This window comes from Phocoena phocoena, chromosome 8 (assembly GCF_963924675.1).
Source record: "Phocoena phocoena chromosome 8, mPhoPho1.1, whole genome shotgun sequence".
Taxonomy (NCBI): domain Eukaryota; kingdom Metazoa; phylum Chordata; class Mammalia; order Artiodactyla; family Phocoenidae; genus Phocoena; species Phocoena phocoena.
In genome coordinates this window covers 63304081-63321519 of record NC_089226.1, presented here as the reverse complement: position 1 = coordinate 63321519, position 17439 = coordinate 63304081, and the positions used below count along the sequence as shown (strand labels likewise).

The window sequence follows — 17439 nt, the reverse complement described above, 5'->3', positions numbered from 1 at the left end:
ATTTCCCTAAGTCCTCCTCTACCCCAGCAGTTACTACATTCATTATGTGTATACTTTTTGGAATTTAAGGCAGTAGACGAAGATGCATGTAAAACAGTAATGTAGAAAGAAAAACAAAATAATGAGCATATTTAATCAGGAAAGTTTGCACATGTGTAAATATGATAGAATAAATTGTTCACTTTTCTGTGTTCTCATTGCACTTTTAAAAGCTAGATTATAATGGAATATAATTATTATATTATGTGTATTGTACCTGTTTTTCTTACTCTAAATTCCATGAAGGACAGAGATATGATTCATCTTTGCATCCCTGGTATCTGGTACAATAGTAGACATGTAGTCAGTGCTCAATATTTGTTTGTTAAATTGAATTAAAGTGAATTGTCTAAGAGATGTTCTGAAAAGTTAGTGGTCACTGTTCTGCCTGTTGGTGAATATGAACATTTTTATGTTGATGCAACATTAGTTTTATGGTCATATTGAAGATTTCACTGTGCACTACCTCTTCCAGATCGTTTCTAAATATTGACATCACAGTAGTTATATTTTCACAGTCCTGTGAAATGGAATACACGGGCAGTAGAAATTGGATGTTGTGATCGTAGTTGTAACTCAGATAGCTGACATATCACCGCTTAGATTGCATAAAGTATAAATGTATTCACAAAGTTTTTGATCATTGTTCTGTGCTGATTAGAATCATATTAAAATTCTGAGCCTTAGTTTTAAATTAAAAATACAACTGTTTAAAATTAGTGTTTTATACTCTCACGACTTCCTGGACAACACAAGTCAAACATAATACATGTGAACTATTATTACACCATTCATGTGGTATTTGCTGCCTTCTTAGTTTGAATTTGGTGTTAAGGGAAGTGATAGCGTATTACATACCTTAAATTTTTTTCTCCTACTTAAAGATGTAATTTTAATTTTTCTGCTTCTGAGTGTGACTGCGTATCATAATAATGACATATTTTTTTCTTTACAGTAGACTCTTACTTAGCTAATCAGTGCCTATTCATTAATCTGCCTGAGCCCAGTGGTCTTACAGACAATTTCCTTCAACAAGGGTGCAAACATATTACCTTCTCCAGGGGGGTTATTTTCTTGTTTATCAATTACCCTTGTTTCATTGCTACTTAATTGGACAATGATAACATACTTTCTCAAGGTGAAATTGACATAAATACTCTTTATGGGCACTATCTTTTGCTGTTTTGATTCCTATGAAGCAAAATAATCGGAAGGCTTTAAGAGGCATTTTTCATGTCTTGGATTCCCTTTTCTGGATGTGCAGAAAATTGCTATCATAAAATTTCATACGCTGCTGATTGACCAACCATTAGATACATTTTGTGTGAATAAAATTGTAAAGGACAGAAAAAAGTGGAATTTTCAAAATGTAGCCCTTGAGCTATATAGTTGCATGCTAGTCAGGCAGTGTGGGAGCAGCTAAGAAATTGGTGAATGTGCATATCACTGGTTGTTAACAGATTCAATGAGCCAGGCTTTTGCTGGCCTGTACTTGCTATAATAGATTGTAATTGTCCATAAGACCATTTTTTTGGGCTTTTTTTTATTGCATTTTAAAACTAAACAGTAGTAAGGCAAGTAAGATCAGAGAGAGGAGGGTCAGAATGAGCTGGAGAAATAAAAAGTATTAAAATGAGAGTTTGCAGAACAATTTAATAAATATTTATCACTTAACAAGAACCTATTGGTAAATGAAAAGCTGTGTTATCCAGCCTAGTTTGACAAATTACTAGGATGAGAACAGCTCTCCCCCTCCCCCCCCAGAAAATCATTGTCATGTAAGATATTTACCAAATTTAGACTTATTCAAAAAATATTCATGGGAAAGGTTTTTTAAGAACTTTAAGAAAAATATGACTAAAAACAAAAATCAGTAAAAATCTGTTAAGAGACCTGGAGATCATTATACATTATACTTATGTACATAATAGACCAGCATTTGGGAAGTGCAATGGACTTCTGCCGTTTTACTGTTTCCATAGTAAAGTGGAAAAGTATAATCCTGAGAGTTGAAGAATAGACATACAGAGTTAGAGTTGCCTCTGTGATGAGTCCAGATCCAACTTCTCTCTGGTTGTCATTGGGAAAATCTGGTTGTTGTCTACAGGGTTGCCCTCAGATGTTGGGGTTGATGATAAAGATGATGGCCAACGTTTGCAACTTTTATGCATGTTCTTGTAGTTTTGGACTAGATCACCTGTTGCAGCATAGGCTTGCCATGCTCTTTGTAAAGTATAGCACGGTGCTTCCTTTAAAAGATTCTAAGGGCTCATAGTCCCCATACTACAGAATTTACAAATAAGCCCATGTTTACTGTATACACATGGCTTTACTGATATTGGTTGTTACGTATACTCAGCTTTCACCCTTCCAGACTGATTTTGCTCATTCAGATTTTCTTCATTTTATGTATCAGTTTTGAAGAGTTGTGGCCATTTTAATGGATTTTTGGTTTTGACTCAGAGCCTGTAGACCCCAGGGTTATTCTTACTATCACTAACATTCGTGTAGCATTTTACCACAGATAAAACTCTTACATGGTCATTAGAGTCTGATAACTCTCGTTAGACTCTCATAACTCTGTCTATCTTTCTGTAAGTCCAATGTGAATTATGTACCTTAGGGTGTTACCTTACCTTTGCTCACGTTGAAGTGTTTCTCCTCTATCATCCACCACTATTACTGTGCACTTAAACTCACACACCTTTCTGTATTTTAACCCTTTAGTGTTTCCCCACCTGGAAGAGCTTTGGGTCATTTGCAAATGTGGAAGTTCCAATGTATACAAGAGCCTAGCACAGATCTTGCAAAAGCCCTTCGCTTCCATTTCTACATCCAGAGAAGTTCCCACCTCTTTCTCTCCTTTACTTAAATATGAAGCACCACTACTTCCAAGTCCTGTGGAAACTTAATTTTTAATAGCCTCATTCTGATTATTTTTTTACAAATCTTAACAAAACGACTGTCTTTGTTGTAGATTATGTGGAGAAGCACCCTTTATGGCAAGGTCAGAAGAGAAGCTTTTTGAGTTAATAAGAAAGGGAGAACTACGTTTTAAAGATTCAGTCTGGGATTCCATAAGTGATTCTGGTAAGTATAGATTTGTTATTATTTACTAAAGCAAGTATACATAATATAAGAAAGGCAGCCAGTAATTCAGATACTTTAGATCTCTGGTTAGTCATTGAATTTACTTGTAGAAATACACTATCTACTTGTGGTAATAGTGATATCTTCACTGTGCTTGTTATAGTTGAAACTTTCAGCAAAAACAGAAAATGCATAATAAAAATTGAAGAGGAAATTTGCTGATCATCTAGCTAATTTTTTACTATAAGCCATAAACCAGGTAATCCAGGCAATAAAACCTCACTATAGGCCTTAAACTTTATTTAATACTAGCCATTGGTACTGATGATATTTATTTTATAACTGAGAAGTTTCCTTCATATCATACAGACCTAATCCTAAATAAACTGGAAAATGTGTGGTACTAATTATAGTTGAGATAAATAAGACTTTCAGGATTTTTCCCTTATTTGCAGCTAAAAGTGTTTTGAAACAACTTATGAAAGTAGATCCTGCTCATAGAATCACAGCTAAGGAACTACTAGATAACCAGTGGTTAACGGTAAGTTACAGTATTACCTCTTTTTTTTTCTTTTTGGCATGCTGTCATTGCTTATTTCTTCTCATCTGGCCTTGTAGTTTATATATAGTCTTCTTAAAACAATCATTTAGTTTCATCTTCTGACAAGTTAAAAAAATTATTGAGTGTTGCCACATTTCTGAAATGGGTATTTTCAAACTGTTAAAATTACTACCACAGTTGTTTATATATGTTTATAGAGGTTTAAATGAACTTTTCTTTTGTATCAAATCCAGTAAAATAGAGCTGAGAAATGTCCATTATTAAAGCTGTGGAATATTGAAGCAGTCTGTATAGTTTAGTGATGTAAAGCACTGGAAACATCTACTTCTCTTTCAACTCTTTGGATGCAAGGAATCTTCAGGGATTCAGAAAAGCCAAGGTCTTCTAACAGTGTCTGTTGCCTGGCTTGAAATCTTGAGTAGTTATTCATTTACATATTGCTTTCCCCCATTGGACTAATGCCTTGAGCAGTGACCCTATGTCTTTTTTTTTTTTTTTTTTTTTTTTTTTTGTGGTACGCGGGCCTCTCACTGTTGTGGCCTCTCCCGTTGCGGAGCACAGGCTCCAGACGCGCAGGTTCAGCGGCCATGGCTCACGGGCCCAGCCGCTCCGCGGCCTGTGGGATCTTCCCGGACCGGGGCACGAACCGGTGTCCCCTGCATCGGCAGGCGGACTCTCAACCACTGCGCCACCAGGGAAGCCCTTGTGACCCTATGTCTTACTGATCTTTGTATCCCTGTACCCAGAACATTACCTGGTCACAACAGGAACTTTGGAAGAGGATGCTACTACCTCTCAGTATTTATTTTCTCTTTCTTCTGTGGAAATGAGGATCCTGGCTTTTAGCTGGTAACATTGCTATCTTGTCTTCTTTGCTAATTCTTCCCCATCGTTGCTAGTTATGGTGCTGGTCAATGAGATCTAAGTGGAGGTAGGAGCAATTTCTGGGACGTGTCCTTAAATGGAGGGGGTATGGCCTTCCTCACATCCATCTTCTTCCCTAGTGACTGAAATGCAGCTGTGATGGGTGGAGTTTAAGTAGCCATATTAGATCATAGAGTGGAATTTATAAACGGGATAGCAGAGCAACAAGATGCAAGGAACCAGGGCTCTTAGCATATAGAGCTGCTATGCCAGCCCTTGACTGCCTACCTCCAGACATTTTTATATGAGCAGGAGACAAATGTCTGTCATCTTTGAGATACTGTGAAATATGCAGTTAAACCTAATACCAATTAATACAATAATAAATAATTGCTGGATGAGTAGATGATTCAGTAAATGAATATCTGTAGGCATGTCAGAAAATGTCTGAGAATGGAAATTAGAGATTGTCTTAGAGACGTAGGAATGTTGCTAAGTAATATTTATCTATGCAGAAAGTTATTTTACATCTGTGACTTGCTAGACACTGTGTTAGGTACCACAGATACATGATGTGCTTGTAATGCAGTAGTAATGTTGAGAGATGATGGTGGCTTGGACAGGGTGGTAGCAATAGAGTTGAAGAGAAATAAATGTAATATATTTTTTAGGTATATTTGATAGGGCTTGGTGATGGATCAGATAAGAGATAAGGATAAGGGAGGTATCAGGATGATTTTTAGATTTTGCTTTAACAGCTGGTTGGATGGTAGTGCCATTTGCTGAGATGTGGAAGACTGTAGGAGAAATAGATTTTTTTTTTTTCTGGGGGAAGAGTGGTGAGTCAAGAGTTCCATATGAGACATGCTAACTTTGAGATGCCTATGTAGCATTCAAGTGGAGATTTCAAATAGATCATTGAATGTATGAGCCTGGAACTCGAGAAGAATGAGCTGGAGATATAAATCTGTGATTCCTGAGTATATAGATGCCATGTAAAGCCATTGGGCTGAAGAGATAAGTTAGGAAGAAAATACAGATAGAAAGGACAAGAGGCCTCAGCACCCTGCCTTAAACACTACAACATTTAGAAGAGGAGAAGCTAGCAGTGGAGGCTGAAAAGGAATAGCTGATGAGGAAGAAGGAAAGTCAGGAGGGTGGTGCCAAGGAAGTTAAGTGAGAAGAGTGTTTGAGAAAGCAGGAGCAGTCAGCTCCCAGGTAAATGCTGCTGAGGGGTCAAGATGAGAATGAGTTTTCATTAGAATGGCCAACAGAGGGGTTGATGGTGACCCTGAAGGCCCAGATAGGTTTAGATACCATAAATTTATAGTGATAGCATTCTGATTTTCTTTTGGCAATTTCTAATCATTTTTTTTGAATAACATTTTCTTTAAGGACTAAAGAAATTGTCTTCACTCAAAAATGGTTTATATCTGCCCTCTTCTGTGAATGTGTTGAACTCTCAAATGATTCTGTGCAATAAGTATTTCTGGCCTAAAGTAATTGTGCAAATGAGTTAGCAGCTAGATCATTGCAAAACTACTGAGTAGATTTGCAGTACAGCAAAATAAAAACTGTAAAACAGATGGTATGCTTTAGAAATCTATCTCTTTTCAGCATCACACAACATTCGGGTTTGGCCATTTAATTATTTGTTTTCTAATTAGTACAACTTTATTTCTGGCTTTGGTCATTTTTCCAGAAGTCTCCATTTTTGAGCCTCTGTAGCATTTGTCTCTATCTAGTCTTTGCCAAATGGATAGAGAAGTGACAGATAGCATGTACTATATCAGACTATCCTAAGGAGTTCAGTGTATGAAGTTTAGAATACTGGCATTTTGTAAACTTCGGAAAGGCAAAACTCTTTTCTTCTTAACCACTTGAAGTCTTGCTTCCTGTAATTCATATCCTGTTTGAAATAATCTAAAGAGAACACGTTAGTTCTCTCAGTGCCTTACTGCTTTATAAGCAGAACTGATCTTCCAGTACCGAACAAATAGTAACATTCTTTTCAAAGAGCTTTATGGGATAAAAAGTTTCTATGGTTTACCTATATATTGTACATTTTGAAATACAGTACATATCTGAAAAGTATTCTGAGAAAAATAATCATTGCTTCGCTATGTACATTTAAGTGAATGGGTCTTAAACAGATACTGTCATCCTGATTTAAAAAGTCAAAGATCGGGACTTCCCTGGTGGCGCAGTGGTTGAGAATCCGCCTGCCAATGCAGGGGACACGGGTTCGAGCCCTGGTCTGGGAAGATCCCACGTGCTGCGGAGCAACTAAGCCCGTGCACCACAACTACTGAGCCCGCACTCTAGAGCCCGCGAGCCACAACTGCTGAGCCCGTGTGCCACAACTACTGAAACCCGCACGCCTAGAGCCCGTGCTCTGCAACAAGAGGAGCAACCACGGTGAGAAGCCCACGCACCGCAACGAAGAGTAGCCCCCGCTCGCTGCAACTAGAGAAAGCCTGTGCACAGCAACGAAGACCCACCACAGCCAAAAATAAATAAATAAATAAATTTATAAAAAACAAAACAAAAAACCAGATATTAAAAAAAAAAAAGTCAAAGATCAGATGCAAGGAAAAACAGCCAATAATGACTTCACTACAAAGGAAGAGTTTGATGATGACTTCCACTGCCAAGAGTGTGCCTGTTATCCTCTTTATCCTTTTCTTCTTTTTTGCCCTTTTCATTCTCAGCAGTGGTTCAGGACTTCATTCCTTATTAAGATAGTTATGGTTGCCCTTGGTATTAAGTCCCCTGGTAACAACTAACACCAAGAATTTGCATATTTAACAAGTTTCCCCAGTATTTTTAATGCCTGCTTATATTTAAGAACTCTGCCATAAATTAACAAAAGCATTTTTCTTTTACGGCTTGTCAAAAAGTAGTTTCCGGAGTTGAGCTCTACTGGTATTATTCAGTAATTCCTTCAACAGATTTTTTCTGTGTGTGCCTACCATGTGCCAGGCCCTGTGCTAGGTAATAAAATATAGTTAAAGACATATAGGACCTGGTCTCTGACATGAGGAACTTACAATATGATAAGGAAAACAAGCTATGTATAAGATACAAAGCAAGGAAGAAAATGATAAATGACATAAGAAATTACCAGATGAACAGAGAGATACAGAGGCAAGCAAGTGTGAAATCAGGAGTTCAATTTGACTGACAAATAAGATGCCTGAAGGAAAGAAGTGGGAAATAAGACTTTAGAAGAGGAAAGAAAATTGTGAGGGCACTTGAGTCCCAGGCTAAAGAGTTTTAACTTCCTGCCATAGATAGTGGGGAACAATTGCAAGCTCTTTGACGGAAGGAAATTATTATTATAGCGCGTCAGTCTTGCAGGGCGGCTTATTTTAAATGGGACAGCAGTCATTTAAACGTCTATGTTGACTGTAACAAGTGTCTTTTGATTTTAATTCATCGGGCACTATGTGGGTACAAAGACGAATAAAACACAGTCTCTCCCATTGAGTGATTTACCACAAATTACAGTGTACTTTGCTTTTTAGTCACACTTTACAAATGCTCTTGTAATGAACTGTGGAGTCTAACTTCAGAACACTCTTTCCTATGTGTGAACAGGGTCCTTGTTCACTAATTCACAAACTGTTATTTAGGCTTTGGTCATTAGCTTTTAACCTTTAGCCTGTACACTCTATGTAAAAGAATTGGAATTTTCTGATACCTAACTAATTATTGGTAATTTTTCTAATACCTATTTTTTTTCCTACTGTATATTTTCTTCCTAAATATATTAAGTCTCTTACCTTTATTTTACTATTGATATATTTACTTATTCTTAAATTCTGAATTATCTTACATATATGAATACGCTTTGAAAGCCCTCTTTAATGAAGGTTTTTTAATAAATAAGAATTATGTTTGGAAGCTCATGAACCAGGAACCTTGGGCATTTACTCAAAATTCAGTGATTGATATATACTTAATAATTCAAACAAATATTTATTGAATAACTACTATGTGCTGTGGAGGACACAAGGATGAGTCTGGCATAGTCCCTTCCTACAGGTTGCCCAAAGCATAGTGGAAAGTTTAAAAGAAAAACACAGGCAGAGAATGAGTATATGATGTGTGTGTGTGTATACATATTTTATATATATATATATAATATATACTGTATAAAATATATATTCTATAAAATATGTATTATATATTTATATCATATTTGTACTTATTAATGTATATTAAATATATATTATATTTAATATATAAAACATGTATTTATATAGTATAGTAGTAGTACTATTAGGTTTTTAAGAAGAGAGCTATTATTCCCTTTAGGGGGTTACAAAAACCACTTAAAGTGAAGGTAATATGTGATCTGACTCTAAATAAATGGGTAAAAGTAGAAATTAAAGTTGGAGTTATGGTAAGGCAGGGGATTCTAGATAGAAAGAACTTCACAAAGATATAGAGAAAGAAAAAATGAAGTATATTAGTAGTTCTGGTTTTTTAGAATCATAGAAGACGTGTAGGAAAGTAGTGGGAAATTAAGCTGTAAAGGCAGATTAGGGCTATTTTGCTCTAGACCTTGGCCTACATAGAGAAGACTTTGTATTTGACTTGTTTGACAATGGATTGCTACTGAAAGGCACTGAAGTACCAGATCATAGCTGAACTTATGTGAGTTTTGTTTTCTGCTTTGTCCCTTCAACCCTTGTGGAGTGATTTGAGTGGACTTGGATGGGGTCTGTGGGCTATTCTGAGGGGGGAGCTCCTCTTCTAATGCAGTATCCTGGCTGAAATAGTGTGAAGCCAGAAGGGCCCTAGGAATAAATTTGAGGGATCCTTATGCACAGATCATGGCTGAAGGGCAGAAACAGGATCTTAATGGGGAGATAGAACAGGATAGGCATTGGAGCAGGTTGGGAACAAGTAGCAAGAGTCTAAGATTCTTCACAGGTCAACTCTATCAGTTAGTGGGTTGGTGGATGTATTGCTGGCCAGGGCAGACAGAACTTCAGGAAGAATAATCTGGCAACAGTATGTGTGATATGGTTTGCAGAGTGGCAAGTAAAGTTGGAGAACTGAAATAGAACTCAGGTGAGATAATAAAGATTGGAACGAGGGCAGTGAGAACGGAACAGAGGAGAGGAGAGAAATAGACATTAGAAAGACAATCAACACAATTTTTCAACTAAAAAGAAATGTTAGATAAAAGAGTAAAAAGAATAAAAACTTTTTCAGGTGACTAGGAAAATGGGGTAAGACAAAAGTATAGAAGACTTACTGGTTTTGTAGATTGGAAGAAGAATGAGGTGCTTTTTGGAACAGTATATTCAAACGTCTGTGCTTGAATAATTTCAGAAAGACTGAAAAGTAACGAATCTCTTCAGATATTTTTAGGTTGAGCTTAAAAGTTTTTCATCATAAATGTAAATAATTACAAGGGATATAATTTCCTATATATTGTAAATGTTGGTAATTAAAAATAAATCTAACTTTTTTTACATATATAACACCTCCATCTCATCCAATTTAAAAAATTTATGAACAAATTATCCTTTAACAGAAACTTTAGAGTTTTGTCTCCTCAAGCACCACCAGGTCCTCCGCTTTGGGACTCGAAGGGCCAGCGTCCTTGCAACAGGAGTTCAGTCTCCATAGGACTTGCTGGGATTTGGGCTTCAGGACAACCTGGGGCTACATGTGGACAGGACCTGGGTTTGCTCAGGATCCTCCCAGGGAGGCACAGCCAGGAATTGAAGTGTTTAGAAATGCAGTTGAGAGATAGGTTCAAGATGGCAGAATAGAAGGATGTGCGCTCACTCCCTCTTGCGAGAGCATCAGAATCACAACTAACTGCTGAACAGTCTTCAACAGGAAGGCACTGGAACTCACCAAAAAAGACACCCCACATCCAAAGACAAAGGAGAAGCCACAATAAGATGGTAAAAGGGGCGCAATGACAATAAAATCAAATCACAAACTGGAGAACACTTATACCACAGAAGGCCACCCACTGGAGTGAAGGTTCTGAGCCCCACGTCAGGCTTCCCAACCTGGAGGTCTGGCAACGGGAGGAGGAATTCATAGAGAATCAGACTCCGAAGGCTAGTGGGATTTGATTGCAGGACTTTTCCCTGGGGGAAACAGAGACTCCACTCTTGGAGGGCACACACAAAGTAGTGTGCTCATCGGGACCCAGGGGAAGGAGCAGTGACCCCATAGGAGACTGAACCAGACCTACCTGCTAGTGTTGGAGGGTCTCCTGCAGAGGCGGGGTGTGGCTGTGGCTCACCATGAGGACAAGGACACTGGAAGCAGAAGTTCTGGGAAGTACTCCTTGGTGTGAGCCCTCCCAGAGTCCGCCATTTGCCCCACCAAAGAGCCTGTAGCCTCCAGTGCTGGATTGCCTCAGGCCAAACAACCAACAGGGAGGGAACTCAGCCCCACCCATCGGCAGACAAGCGGATTAAAGTTTTACTGAGCTCTGCCCACCAGAGCAACAGCCAGCTCTACCCACCACCAGTCCCTCCCATCAAGCCTCTTAGGTAGCCTCATCCACCAGAGGGCAGAGAGCAGAAGCAAGAAGAACTACAATCCTGCAGCCCGTAGAACAAAAACCACATTCACAGAAACATAGACAAGATGAAAAGGCAGAGGGCTATGTAACAGATGAAGGAACAAGATAAAACCCCAGAAAAACAACTAAATGAAGTGGAGATAGGCAACCTTTCAGAAAAAGAATTCAGAATAATGATAGTGAAGATGATCCAGGACCTCCTAAAAAGAATGGAGGCAAAGATCAAGAAGATGCAAGAAATGTTTAACAAAGAACTAGAAGAATTAAAGAACAAACAAACAGAGATGACCAATACAAGAACTGAAATGAAAAATACACTAGAAGGGGGCTTCCCTGGTGGCGCAATGGTTCAGGATCTGCCTGCTAATGAAGGGGACACGGTTCAAGCCCTGGTCTGGGAGGATCCCACATGCCACGGAGCAACTAGGCCCGTGAGCCACAACTACTGAGCCTGTGCATCTGGAGCCTGTGCTCCGCAACAAGAGAGGCCGCGATAGTGAGAGGCCCACGCACCATGATGAAGAGTGGCCCCCGCTTGCCACAACTAGAGAAAGCCCTTGCACAGAAAAGAAGACCCAACACAGCAAAAATAAATTAATTAATTAATAAAACAAAGGACTAGTCTTAAAAAAAAAAAACAAAACACTAGAAGGAATCAATAGCAGAATAACTGAGGCAGAAGAACGGATAAGTGACCTGGAAGACAGAATGGTGGAATTCACTGCTGCAGAACAGAATAAAGAAAAAAGAATGAAAAGAAATGAAGACAGCCTAAGAGACCTCAGGGACAACATTAAACGCAACAACATTCGCATTATAGGGGTCCCAGAAGGAGAAGAGAGAGAGAAAGGACCCGAGAAAATATTTGAAGAGATTATAGTTGAAAACTTCCCTAACATGGGAAAGGAAATAGCCACCCAAGTCCAGGAAACACAGCGAGTCCCAGGCAGGATAAACCCAAGGAGAAACATGCTGAGACACCATAGTAATCAAATTGACAAAAATTAAAGACAAAGAAAAATTATTGAAAGCAGCAAGGGAAAAATGACAAATAATATACAAGGGAACTCCCATAACGTTAACAGCTGATTTCTCAGCAGAAACTCTGCAAGCCAGAAGGGAGAGGCACAATATATTTAAAGTGGTGAAAGAGAAGAACCTACAACCAAGATTACTCTACCTGGCAAGGATCTCATTCAGATTCGACAGAGAAATCAAAAGCTTTACAGGCAAGCAAAAGGTAAGAGAATTCAGCACCACCAAACCAGCTCTACAACAAATGCTAGAGGAACTTCCCTCAGTGGGAAACACAAGAAAAGGGCCAACAAAAACAAACCCATAACAATTAAGAAAATGGTAACAGGAACATACATATGGATAATTACCTTAACGTGAATGAATTTAATGCTCCAACTAAAAACCACAGGCTCGCTAAATGGATACAAAAACAAGACCCATATATATGCTGTCTACAAGAGACCCACTTCAGACCTAGGGACACATGCAGACTGAACGTGAGGGGATGGAAAAAGATATTCCAGGAAAATGGAAATCAAAAGAAAAGTGGAGTAGCAATACTCATATCAGGTAAAATAGACTATAAAATAAAGAATGTTACAAGAGAAAAGGAAGGACACTACATAATGATCAAGGGATCAATCCAAGAAGAAGATACAACAATTATAAATGTATATGCACCCAACATAGGAACACCTCTATACATAAGGCAACTGCTAACAGGTATAAAAGAGGAAATCGACAGTAACACAGTAATAGTGGGGGACTTTGACACCTCACACACACCAATGGACAGATCTTCGAAACAGAAAATTAATAAGTAAATACTAGCTTTAAATGACACAATAGACCAGATAGATTTAATTGATATTTATAGGACATTGCATCCAGAAATGGAAGACTACACTTTCTTCTCAAGTGCACATGGAACATTCTCCAGGTTAGATCACATCCTGGGTTACAAATCAAGCCTCAGTAAATTTAAGAAAATTGAAATCATATCAAGCATCTTTTCTGACCACAACGCTATGAGATTAGAAATCAGTTACAGGGAAAAAAATGTAAAAAATACAAACACATGGAGGCTAAACAATGTGTTACTAAATAACCAAGAGATCACTGAAGAAATCAAAGAGGAAATCAAAAAATACCTAGAGACAAATGACAATGAAAACACGATCCAAAACCTATGGTGTGCAGCAAAAGCAGTTCTAAGAGGGAAGTTTATAGCAATACAAGCCTACCTCAAGAAACAAGAAAAATCTCAAATAAACAATCTAACCTTACACCTCAAGCAACTAGAGAAAGAAGAACAAACAAAACCCAAAGTTAGCAGAAGGAAAGAAATCATAAAGATCAGAGCAGAAATAAATGAAATAGAAACAAAGAAAACAATAGCAAAGATCAATAAAACTAAAAGCTGGTTCTTTGAGAAGGTAAACAAAATTGATAAACCATTACCCAGACTCATCAAGAAAAGGAGGGAGAGGACTCAAATCAATAAAATTAGAAGTGAAAAAGGAGAGGTTACAACAGACACCACAGAAATGCAAAGCATCCCAAGAGACTACTACAAGCAACTCTATGCCAATAAAATGGACAACCTGGAAGAAATGGACAAATTCTTAGAAAGTTATAACCTTCCAAGACTGAACTGGGAAGAAATAGAAAATATGGACAGACCAATCACAAGTAATGAAATTGAAACTGTGATTTAAAATCTTCCAGCAAGCAAAGTCCGGGATCAGATGGCTTCACAGGTGAATTCTATCAAACATTTAGAGAAGAGCTAACACTCATCCTTCTCAAACTCTTCCAAAAAATTGCAGAGGAAGGAACACTCCCAATCTCATTCTATGAGGTCACCATTACCCTGATACCAAAACCAGACAAAGATACTACGAAAAAAGAAAATTACAGACCAACATCACTGATGAATATAGATGCAAAAATCCTCAACAAAATACTAGCAAACAGTATCCAACAACACATTAAAAGGATCATACACCATGATCAAGTAGGATTTATCCCAGGGATGCAAGGATTCTTCAATATACGCATATCAATCAATGTGATACACCATATTAACAAATTGAAGGATAAAAACCATACTTGATCATCTCAACAGATGCAGAAACAGCTTTTGACAAAATTCAACACCGATTTATGATAAAAAATCTCCAGAAAGTGGGTGTAGAGGGAACCTACCTCAACATAATAAAGGCCATATACGACAAATGCTCAGCAAACATCATTCTCAATGGTGAAAAACTGAAAGCATTTCCTCTAAGATCAGGAACAAGGCAAGGATGTCCACTCTCGCCACTATTATTCAACATAGTTTTGGAAGTCCTAACCACAGCAATCAGAGAAGAACAAGAAATAAAAGGAATACACATTGGAAAAGAAGAAGTAAAACTGTCACTGTTTGCAGATGACATGATACTATACATAGAGAATCCTAAAGATGTCACCAGAAAACTACTAGAGCTAATCAATGAATTTGGTAAAGTTACAGGATACAGAATTAATGCACAGAAATATCTTGCATTCCTATATACTAATGATGAAAAATCTGAAAGAGAAATTAAGGAAACACTCCCATTTACCATTGCAACAAAAAGAATAAAATACCTAGGAATTAACCTACCTAGGGAGACAAAGGACCTGTATGCAGAAAACTATAAGACACAGATGAAAGAAATTAAAGACGATACAAACAGATGGAGAGATATACCATGTTCTTGGATTGGAAGAATCAATATTGTGAAAATGACTGTACTACCCAATGCAATCTACAGATTCAGTGCAATCCCTATCAAATTACCAATGGCATTTTTTACAGAACTAGGACAAAAAATCTTAAAATTTGTATGGAGACACAAAAGACCCCAAAGAGCCAAAGCAGGCTTGAGAAAGAAAAATGGAGCTGGAGGAATCAGGCTCCCGGACTTCAGACTATACTACAAAGCTACAGTAATCAAGACAGTATCGTACTGGCACAAAAACAGAAATATACATCAATGAAACAGGATAGGAAGCCCAGAGGTAAACCCACGCACATATGATCACCTTATCTTTTTTAAAGGAGGCAGGAATATACAATGGAGAAAAGACAGCCTCTTTAATAAGTGGTGCTGGGAAAACTGGACAGCTACATGTAAAGGAATGAAATTAGAACACTCCCTAACACCATACACAAAAATAAACTCAAAATGGATTGAAGACCTAAATGTAAGGCCAGACACTATAAAACTCTTAGAGGAAAACATAGGAAGAACACTCCATGACATAAATCACAGCAAGATCCTTTTTGACCTACCTCCTAGAGAAATGGAAATAAAAATAAACGGGAGCTAATGAAGCTTGAAAGCTTTTGCACAGTAAAGGAAACAATAAACAAAACGAAAAGACAACCCTCAGAATGGGAGAAAATATTTGCAAATGAAGCAACTGACAAAGGATTAATCTCCAAAATTTATAAGCAGTTCATGCAGCTCAATATCAAAAAAACAAACAATCCAATCAAAAAATGGGCAGTAGACCTAAATAGACATTTCTCCAAAGAAGACATACAGATGGCCAGGAAGCACATGAAAAGATGCTCAGCATCACTAATTATTAGAGAAATGCAAATCAAAACTACGATGAGGTATCACCAATTAGAATGGCCATCATTAGAAAATCTAAAAACAGCAAATGCTGGAGAGGGTGTGGAGAAAAGGGAACCCTCTTGCACTGTTGGTGGGAATGTAAATCGATACAGCCTCTATGGAGAACAGTATGGAGGTTCCTTAAAAAACTAAAAATAGAATTACCATATGACCCAGCAATCCCACTACTGGGCATATACCCAGAGAAAACCATAGTTCAAAAAGACATATGCACCCCAATGTTCATTGCAGCACTATTTACAATAGCCAGGTCATGGAAGCAACCTAAATGCCCATTGACAGATGAATGGATAAAGAAGATGTGGCACGTATATGCAATGGAATATTACTCAGCCATAAAAAGGAGCAAAATTGGGTCATTTGTAAAGATGTGGATGGGTCTTGAGACCGTCATACAGAGTGAAGTAAGTCAGAAAGAGAAAAACAAATATCGTATATTAATGCATATATGTGGAACCTAGAAAAATGGTACAGATGAACCAGTTTGCGGTGCAGAAATAGAGACACAGACATAGAGAACAAACATATGGACACCAAGGGGGGAAAGTGGCGGGGAGGGGGGGTGGTGTGATGAATTGGGAGATTGGGATTGACATATATACACTCATAAGTATAAAATGGATAACTAATAAGAACCTGCTGTATAAAAAAATAAATTTAAAAAATTTTTTTTAAAAAAGAAACTTTAGATTATTCATTCATTTCTTTGAATTTGTTTTTGTATTGCATTTCTTCCACTGCATTTATCCCAATGTATTATATATTTTTGCATGAAAGACTTTTTACTAATCACCCTATCATTTGTTTCATTTTGCAAAAAACAGCTCAAATATATATTTATATTTTTATTTCTCGTGACCCTAGGGCTCTAAATTTTTAAAAATTATTTAAGAGTGACTTTAATTATTTGTTTATAATTGATCAAGGGAATGTAATTATAATTGTTAGTAATTATCAAACATAAGTCAAATTGTATTGGAAAAATATCTGTTTAGTGGATGGATAGGGCTACATTTCCCCCCAGATAGCCATCCATCCATGATTGAATGTTACTTAATGTTAGAGAGAGACAGTATTCAGCATCAATTGTATTATTGTTTTCAGTTTTCATAGATGTAAGCACTGAGAACCTTATAAACAAGTAGAAGGAATTTTGATGTAGCAGTGTCACTCATTTCTTTAAATCTGTTTGGGTTATATGTCAAAAACCACCTAGTGAAAGGCCAGCTGGAGGAGGCTCTGGTTCCTGACAAGGTACTGAATTAGCACAGACTTCTGCATGTTCTCTGAAGATTAAACCTAGAGTAACTTTAGAGAGAAACCTCATGATACCAGGATTCAGAGAATAGTGTGCAAAACCCCTGGGAAGATAAGGGGATATTCTGAGCTGGCATGTATGATGAGTGAGGTTACAGCCAGGGAAGGAAGTAAAATAGGAAGACAAAAACAACCCAAGTTCCCCTTTGCCTCGCGACGCTGATGCCTGTCCTCTCACAGGAGTAGAAAGTAAAATCAGAGCAGCACTGAGGCCCTGCATGAGTGAGAAGCTAAGGAAAATGGGTGGGAATTGGATTTAGGCATTGACTTACCTGTTGGCCTCCACACCCTAGGACAGGTGGGTTATACTT

The 17439-nt window shown here is 37.7% G+C and overlaps 1 protein-coding gene across 1 annotated transcript in view; it reads left to right on the top strand.

Moving 5' to 3' along the window:
- Nucleotides 1-17439, top strand: part of STK33 (serine/threonine kinase 33) — a 153842-nt gene that overhangs the window by 122006 nt on the left and 14397 nt on the right. The window contains exons 10-11 of the mRNA XM_065882360.1: nucleotides 3017-3129; nucleotides 3585-3670. Of these exons, the coding sequence (XP_065738432.1) occupies nucleotides 3017-3129; nucleotides 3585-3670 (199 nt within the window). The remainder of the gene's footprint in view (nucleotides 1-3016; nucleotides 3130-3584; nucleotides 3671-17439) is intronic.